Source organism: Triticum dicoccoides, chromosome 5B (genome assembly GCF_002162155.2).
Source record: "Triticum dicoccoides isolate Atlit2015 ecotype Zavitan chromosome 5B, WEW_v2.0, whole genome shotgun sequence".
NCBI lineage: Eukaryota > Viridiplantae > Streptophyta > Magnoliopsida > Poales > Poaceae > Triticum > Triticum dicoccoides.
In genome coordinates this window covers 717,812,126-717,821,556 of record NC_041389.1, presented here as the reverse complement: position 1 = coordinate 717,821,556, position 9,431 = coordinate 717,812,126, and the positions used below count along the sequence as shown (strand labels likewise).

The window sequence follows — 9,431 nt, the reverse complement described above, 5'->3', positions numbered from 1 at the left end:
CCCGGCCCACGTCGCCCCGCCCCGTCGCCGCCCCGCCCTGCCCCGTGCCGCACATCGCCGTCGCCGTCGCCGTCGCCGTCTCCGTCTCCGTCGCCGACACCGTCGCCGTGAGCAAAAATTTTGCTAATTTAATTTGATGTTAGTAGTAGTTAATTTAGATGTGTAGTATAATTTAGATGTGTAGTTAATTGAGTTAGATTTTGTTAGATTTTTTTTTAGTTCATAGATTTTTTTTAGATGTGTAGTTCATAGATGTTTCTGTTAATTTTTTTTTCATATTGTGTTAGATTTTTTTCTGTTAATAGATTTTTTTGGTGATATTATTGTTGAATATGCATGTTTGTATGTTCATATATATGCAAAGATCGAATATGTCAAATTTTTATGATTTTTTTCTGTTCATAGAATTTTTATGATTTTTTCTGTTCATAGAATTTTTATGATTCTTTTCTGTTGTAATTTTGTTCATAGAATTTTAATGATTTTTTTGTTCATAGTGTTTGTTTTCTTTGTCAATTTATGTATATGTTCATATTGTGTATGTATAGGAAAATTATGAATGATAGAAGTCATTTATGAATATGTTCATATTTAGAATAGAGGAAAAAGGAAAAAATAAGAAGAGAAAGTGTTTAATATATTTAGTTAGAAAAATAATAGAACTATAGTTAAACTAGTTTATTTTTAGTAAGTACTACTTTATTTTATTTATAGTAAGTGCTTCATATATAGTTGAACTAGCTAGTTGATTTAATAAACTACTTTACTTTACTATATATATAAGTAGTTTGTTTTTAGTAAGTACTACTTTATTTATTTATAGTAAGTGCTTAGTAGTTGAACTACTTTACATTTAGGAATGGAGGGAGTATGGAATCTCTACAAAGACTTATATTTAGAAACGGAGGGAGTATTACTTAATTAATTGTTTTGGCATAAATAAAATTTACTACTACTTGCCTGGCAAACTAAACTGATGTACTATTTCATTCATGTCGCACGCCGTCAATTCCCCGATAAGGCAATTGATCTAATATAAGGATGGCAATGGGTAGGGTATGGGCAGGGTAGAATAATACCATACCCATACGCGTATAGTCAGTGGGTACAAAATTCTACCCATACCCGTATCCATGGGTGTAAAACTTTACCCATACCCATACCCAACGGGTACCCAATGGATAGAACAAATAGTACACAAGTTGTTCACAAGTTTACACTCATTCATAGCACATTTGACAAAAAATCAAATATCTTAGCTCAATAACAAGTAGATGGGTACAAGACTACTATCAAAATTTAGAAATCACAACATACTCATAAGTCAATAGAAGTATACGAGTCACATGACGAATTAATGATTAATTGACAACAACTTAACATTATTTTTACAAGCGGGCAGGGTATGGGTATACCCGCGGGTACAAAGCTATACCCGTACCCTACCCATGACTTAACGGGTAGGGTATGGGTACTACCTATGAGTATAAAAGTGTGCCCATATCCTACCCATGCGGGTACGGTACCCGCGGGTACCCGTACCCATGGGTAAAATTGCCATCCTTAATCTAATAGACGAGGCTTGCACCTCCGTCAACGGAAAAGCAAAAGAAGCAATTGTTGGCCCGGATCTTGTAGCGCAGGTGGGTGCGTCGTGTCACACCGTTTTCAGCTGATTTTGTTGCCAGTTAAGCTTGTACTTAAGCCACTCAACTACTTTTTTTAATATAATAATTTGAAGGTCGTAAGCCGGTGGACTGGAATCCCTATAACTGAGCTTGATCAAGACGAGAAGGTCAAGTTAATCCACTTAGCAGACCGATTGCACTAGAGAGTAGTTGGCCAGAATGAGGCGGTCGATTTGGTTGCAGAAGCGGTGTTGCGTTCTAGGGTTGGCCTTGCTCGAGGTGGCCAGCCGGTGGGCTCCTTCCTCTTTCTCGGCTCAACTGGTGTTGGAAAGACGGAACTTGCAAAGGCTCTCGCTGAGCAATTATTTGGCAGCTAGAAGATGCTGGTTCGCTTCGACATGTCAGAATATAGTTGTCCTTCTTCCGTGATGCGTCTCATTGGAGCACCCCCAAGGTCTATGATTACAATATAAACTTGTTTCTTACATTAAAGTTACCATGTTATACTTTACATGTGGCTTTACTAATACGAGTGTTCCTTTCGTGGCATCATAACTTTATATCTTGCTTTACTAATACGAGTGTTCCTTTCGTGGCATCATAAAGCTACCACGGTTACCACGATGGCGGACAACTAACCGAGAAAATCAGGAGACGCCCATATAGTGTTATTCTTTTTGATGAGGTGGAGAAGGCAGATTACTCGGTGATCAATGTTTTCCTTCAGCTGCTTGATGATGGTGTGCTGACAGATGGTCAAGGCCGGAACATAGATTTCAAGAATACAATCATCATTATGACGTCAACTCTGGGAGCGAACCATCTAACGGGGGGAAACACGATGAAAGTTGCACATGACCTTCTCATGAAACAGGTATGTGAAATATGAAGAGCCCTCACAAATTTAAGCAACATGTTGATTCACTGTCATATATGTGTGTGGCGTAGGTTCGGAAATACTTCAAGCCAGAACTCCTCAACAGACTAAGCGAGATTGTGATATTCGAGCCGCTTTCCCACCACCAGCTGAAGGAAATCGTGAATATCCAGATGAAGGAGATCATTGTTAGAGTGGCCAGCAAGGGTATATCTCTAGTTTTGAAGGACGCCGCATTGGATGTGATTTTGTCAGAGTCATACAACCTAGTAAGCATTGCTTCTTCTTCCAAATTGATCGTCCATTAGGTTCACTTTCTGAAACGACCAACTACGATTTTTTTTTTGAAACTATGATGATTTTTATAGCAAATTCGGAAACTATACACCCTAATGGAGAAAAATCAAAAGTATCACCCCATCGGCCTTCTGTTGGCCGAAAAGGGACTTTTCGGCCTCCTGTTGGCCGAAGAGGGACTTTTCGGCCAACCGTTGGCCAAAAAGGACTTTTCGGCCAACCGTTGGCCAAAAAGGACTTTTCGGCCAACCGTTGGCCAAAAAATACTTTTCGGCCAACAGTTGGCCAAAGAGTCCCTCTTCGGCCAACATCTGCTCTACTTTTTAGAAAATTCATATCAAATAGGATTTTTAGTATTTTAATTTGATTCTTTTTGCATTAGATTAGAAATTTTATGAAGTTTCTGCAGATATCAAGTTTGACTAGATTTTAAAGTTTGAATTTGAATTTTCATGAATTTTCTCAAATCACTAGATTGCCTATAATTTGAGCTAGGAGTGTTCTTTATAGATGATTCTTTTTGCTACTGGTTCTTTGTGACTTTGTTTATCAGTAGTAATTAATTGGTGAATTTTAGGATTATTTAAAATTAGGTTTTTACGCCATTCTCTCCCTCCATTTTCTCCCGCCATTTTATTTCCCTCCATTTTCTTTCCCGCCATTCTCTCCCGCCATCTTCTTTCCCGCCATCTTCACTTCTCAACTTATAAAACGAGCCTCATGGTGTCCACGATCGTAGATAATATCGTCTGACACGGTCTGTGTCTCCTGCGTCGGTGCTGCTGGTGGAGTGTGAAACACTGTCTGAGAGAAGTCATAAGTGTTTGCAGCTTCGTCATCATCATTGGAGAGTGTTTCACACTTATGACTTCTCTCACACAGTGTTTCACACTCCACATGAACGCATCATCGTCATCCTCCATCGATGCAGCACTCCTTAGTGTGGCGGGAGAGAATGGCGGGAAAGAAAATGGTGGCAAAGAAAATGGAGGGAAAAAGATTGCGGGAAAGTATTTTTTTCATGTATAAAACGGCAATGGTTGTACAGGATTTACAAGGCACTTTTAAATATAAACTCCTATGAAGCTCAAAACAAGTTTTCTAGTAGGATAAAAGAAATAAAATACTACAAATACTACAAATAAAATAGCTACTGATAACTAAACAGAAACAAAAATAATATGTCAAAAAACTAAAGAAAAAAATTTAAAGCAATTAAAATTAAAAGAAATAGCATAAAACCTAACAAACACTAAAACAGAACTGTTTTCATAAAAACCTAATTTTAAATAATTATAAAATTTGCCAATTAATTACTACTGATAAACAAATTCACAAAGAACCAGTAGCAAAAAGAATCATCTTAAAAAAATACTCCTAGCTCAAATTATAGGCAATCTAGTTATTTGAGCAAATCCATGAAAAATTCAAATTCAAACTTTCAAATCTAGTCAAACTTGATATCTACAGAAACTTCATAAAATTTCTAATCTAATGCAAAAAGAATCAAATTAAAAAACTAAAAATCTTAATTGATATGAATTTTTTAAAATAGTAGAGCAGGTGTTGGCCGAAGAGGGACTCTTTGGCCAACGGTTGGCCGAAAAGTCCTTTTTGGCCAACGGTTGGCCGAAAAGTCCCTTTTCGGCCAACAGAAGGCCGACGGGGTGATACTTTTGATTTTTCTCCATTAGGGTGTATAGTTTCCGAATTTGCTATAAAAATCATCATAGTTTCAAAAAAAATCCCATACTTTCCCATGCAGATGTACGGTGCAAGGCCTATAAAGAGGTGGGTCGAAAAGAATATAATCACAATTATCTGCCAGATGCTGGTGAACGGGGAAGCCGATGAAGACTCGATAATCACCATTGATGCTGCCATGGACAAGAAGGGGTTGAAGTACCAAGTGGCGAAAAATGAAACCGCAGCCGACTTGGTTTGAAGCAGAAAAAACCTCGGATGTATCCCTCTTTGTATGGAGTATGGTTGCCTCGATACATGTTCCTATTCTTCTCTCTAATCTATGAGTACGAGCACCATAATCTAGCCTTATTCATCACGTGGCTTTAAAAGTTGTGAAATTTTTACATAGCTTTGTGAGAAATGTAAATAGATCCCACTACGTGGCAAAACAGTCGCAACGATTGTCCATGGGTATCAGTTTCTAAACTGGCAAGCACGCAGAGGGACATGTTGATGCATGTGCTGCTTTGATAATGTAAGCTACGACCGGAGAATCCAGAGCCGATGGTTTCTTCACGATGGGAAAAGGTGAAGGACATCATGTTGGAACAAAAACATGGTGAAATTTAGTGCTAATCTCAGAATTTTAGCTAAAGAGAGAAGAAGCCTGCACAAGTGACACGTAACCACATCTGTACTCTTACTAATCCTCTTTTATGAATGAAAAATGATAGCTAGGGAACTTTCCTACGGTTTTTTGTCAAAAAAATTAAGCCAAACAAATTTGGTCTATCCCTCAGCTCAAAGCGTGATTTCTCTGATGACACGGTTAAGTTGTTTCGCTCATGAGGGAATCTGATCAAAGTAAATAAGTTAATGTAGAAAAAATATGTTAAGTGCAATTTGAGGATTTAAACAAAAAAAGTAGATTATTCTAAAATTAATAATTTCTAATCCCAACCAATCTGGTTTTTTTGTTAAAATATGTTTTAAAATCAGGAAAAGTTGGCAAAAAGGAAATTGTGAAATATAGAAGAATATTCTCAATAAGTTGCTGATTTTTTTTGTATGTGTGACAAATAGAAAATTAAGAACTTAGGAAAAAAAAGTCAAAAGTACTTACACAAAACCATGGAAATAGAGAATACTCACAAATAATTTATATGCATTCTAAAAATTGTCATATTTTCACTTTGACGAATGTTTTCCTACGCTTGTTTTTGTTCTTTGTTTCTCGTCCAAAAAATTATGGTATTTTCTTTCTTTAGTTCATGAGGAGTACATCTAGTTTTCACTTGTTTTAAAGAACTGGCATTCTATCTATTAAACCACCTTTTCATGTGACTAATCGAGGAATCAAATATGCCTAATATGGAAAATTAAGCATGTAAAGTTTGTATGGCTTTTCCCTGCCAAATTAAAATATGTCTACCTGGTGTTTTCAGAGGAAAAGGGCCTTCACTCCGATTCCAATTTTCAATGAAACCAAAGAACAAGCACAAGATGGCTCATGGAGCTCGTCGTAGGATTTTATTAAAATGGTACTAACGAGATAATAAGTTATAAGGAAAGCACAACTATTACATGTTTTTCATAAGAAACAATATATAGTTCCTTTTGTCATGCAATCCCCAGATGGAGGCCTCCACTTTGCTTCAATTTTCATTCTCCAGAACATCGGGTCGCATTGGTATTGGGAGATAGGATGAAGCATCTTGGGGACTATGCAGCCGACATGTCCAGATGGAGGGAGAGAGAGCACCCTGCAATACGCCAGCCTTCGTGTAGTAGAGGACTAGAGGAGGGCTTCGAGATAATTGCCCCGGGGATAGATAGAGGGAGAGAGAGCACCCCGCAACATGCCAACCTTGGTGAAGACTATGGCTCCAGGGAACTAGTCCTTAGGGGCACTGACACATGTCCGAGGTATTTTTTTTATATATATTTCATGCCTACTATCCATCATGTATGCAATGGTTTTTAAGTTTATATGGAGTAACATATTAAAAAGTGTCGACTGCCTACTTGTATCATATTGCAGAGTTGCTTGAGAGGAGAATACATTCATCATACACCTACCGTAAATTGATAAACCTTATGCCATTCACTTGAGGAAAATTTATTTTTGTCCTACAATTCTTTGCACTTGAAGTTCCAACAAGGTCTACATGAATAGACATGATAACCCACAAGTATAGGAGATCACAAAAGTTTTCGAGGGTAGACTATTCAACACAGATTTATTGATTCGACACAAGGGAAGCTAAAAATACTTGTAAGTATTATCAGTTGAGTTGTCAATTCAACCACACCTGGATACTAAATATTTTCAGTAGCGTGATCAGTAGTACAGTAGTATGATAGTTTGATAGCAGTAGAAATGATAGTAACAGTAACAATAGTAGCAATAAATTTTATAGCAGTTGTAACAGTAGTAACAGCAGTAGTAACTTAGCAAGAACAATATGTTAAAAACTTGTAGACATTGGATCGGTGATAACGTTGGATAATATTCATCATATAATAGTCCTAACCTAGCACTACTAGGGAAAAGCCTAGCAGCAGCGCGGGTTTTGGGCCTCTCAGTAGCGCGGGTGCCGGCGCTACTAATAAGGCGCTACAGCTAACATATAGCAGTAGCGCCTGTTGTCCCACGCTACTGCTATACATGAATAGATGTAGCGCGCTTTAGGAAAGGGCGCTAATGATATTATCTGCAGCGCTGTTTACAGAAAAGCGCTACTGGTAAGGCGGCGCTACTGCTAAATTCCCCCCCCCCCCTCGCTACTACTAGTTTTATTAGTTTTTTTTCCTGCATATTTATTTTGTATTTGAATAGGCTTTATACAATAATATTTAGCATATCATACACATACAAATGTAATCATAGCATATACATACAATTAGTCTCATCAAATCATGTCATCATCATAATCATCATCCAACACAAAGTGGTCTCTTGTCATCAATCTCGAAAATAGCGATACAAGTCTCGATTACTTGCAAATACATCGTCATCCATCTAAACAATGATATACGCGAGAAGAGCTATCACTTTGAGTACATGAGTTTGTATCCCTCTCTCGCATTAGCGTGAACCTAAACTAACTACTGCCTGTCGCTCGGAAACCGGAAACCGGTACACCTGGGCCTGACACTCCGGCCACTTGTCGTATATATACTCCTGGCGTAGCACTTCTTCGCCATCTATGATCTATGCACCTGCATCGTCACATGAGTCGATGATATGCAACATATATAGTTGAGCAACAAAAAGAGACAGACTTGGCAAAAATAGAAACAACATATCGTAAGCATAAATAACAAAGTTCATCGTACCCAAAATGCCCTAACTAGAGTGATTTTCGCTAGTCAAGGAGGAGGAGGTTTAATTATATCACAAATAAAGTTTCACCGTGCATAACTCAAAGTTTTGTCATACAGAAAGTATGGACTAAACAGACACATTGTCATATATCGACAATCACTCCAACATGTCGTGCCATCCATCAATGTCAGGGAGATAGTCCCCGAGCCTAGTGAAAGGCTTCAGGTCGAGACGCTGAGCGGCTACCCATGTTCGGACGTCTTCCCGCGACATTTGTCCTTCTTCGTAGAACATCCCTGTTTTTCCGACGACCTCCTTCATGATGATTTGGGCAAGTTCGCGCTGGATGTTATAGAACTCAGCTCGAAGTCGATGATCCTCGATATCTCCTATGTCCTTTGCCCATTGCAGAATATGGGCATCGCCAGATCTAGGTGACATGTAAAGGTTCTGGTGATCCCGTCTGTACTCCAGCATGTGGTGTAGGACATAGAATCCATCATTAAAAGAATCGTTCTTTTGCTAGATGCAGCAGAAGTCGGTCTTATGGCTGAAGGCGACCCTGCCGCCCCTTCTCTTCTTGTCCCTAACCTCTCCACCCCTCTCAGCGCCTGTCTCGATGCCGGTCTGAATCTCAGCGCCGGTCTCAGTCTCAGCACCGGTCTGCATGTCGATCTCAGTCCCCGATGCCACCGGTGGGCCCAGCAACAACATCGGTTGATCGTCGGTAAGGCTAAAAAATTCGTCTGCCGCCCGGTAGACGTTACCCTGTCCTTCATCGTTGCTAGCCATGTTTCCTATGATTAAATCTAGTCAATTAATTCTAGACCTAATAAAATGAATAATGACATTAAAAAGGCCTATTGTTTTGCAGGAATGTTGACTCCTTCCTGGTGCGGCAAATCCTGGGCACTCAATATGTCCTAGTTTGTAGCACAAGTCATGCCGAAATTCATGAAAAATTTCGGCATGACCTTTGCTAAAAAGTGGACAAATCAAGAACCTGAAAATTGCCGGAACAGAAATGAATTAACATTCCGGCAAAACATACGCCACTCAGCATCATTCCCTGGAAACAGTGTTCAAATATCCCTCTTCGACACCGCAACACATGTCCAAATATACACGAGCAACCACATGTCCAAATTTCACAAGCTAATTCAAAAACAATGTGTAGAAGAAAATTCATTTAACTACTATAGAATAAAATTCAGTTAACTTTAGTGCTCTATAATTATGAAAGGAAAAAAATTCAGTTAACTACTAATTTCATTCATTTAGGTTATTCATTTAACATCACCTAATTAACCTACTGTACCACTACTACTAGCAACACTACTAACCTAATTAACCTAGCAAAACTCTAGTGCCCTAACTCAAAAACATCTAATTAACATCTACTAGTAGCACTATTGCCCTAACCTAATTAACATCTACTAGTATCACTATATACTATACAAGCAGCATCTACCCTAATTAAACCCTACTGCCCTAACTAACTTTTGTTTTAAACCAAATTGCTCTAAACTAATTTTTGCTCTAACATCTACTACTTAACATCCTTTGCTCTAAACTAAAATTTTTGCTATAAACAAACTGTTGCTCTACTAATTTT

The 9,431-nt window shown here is 38.4% G+C and overlaps 1 protein-coding gene across 1 annotated transcript in view; it reads left to right on the top strand.

Annotated features, from left to right (window-relative positions):
* Window positions 1–4,816, top strand: part of LOC119310723 (chaperone protein ClpB1-like) — a 14,611-nt gene extending 9,795 nt beyond the window's left edge. Inside the window, exons 6-7 of the mRNA XM_037586370.1 lie at window positions 2,577–2,774; window positions 4,568–4,816. Of these exons, the coding sequence (XP_037442267.1) occupies window positions 2,577–2,774; window positions 4,568–4,747 (378 nt within the window). The 3' untranslated portion in view covers window positions 4,748–4,816. The remainder of the gene's footprint in view (window positions 1–2,576; window positions 2,775–4,567) is intronic.
* The last annotated feature ends 4,615 nt before the right edge of the window (window positions 4,817–9,431 follow it).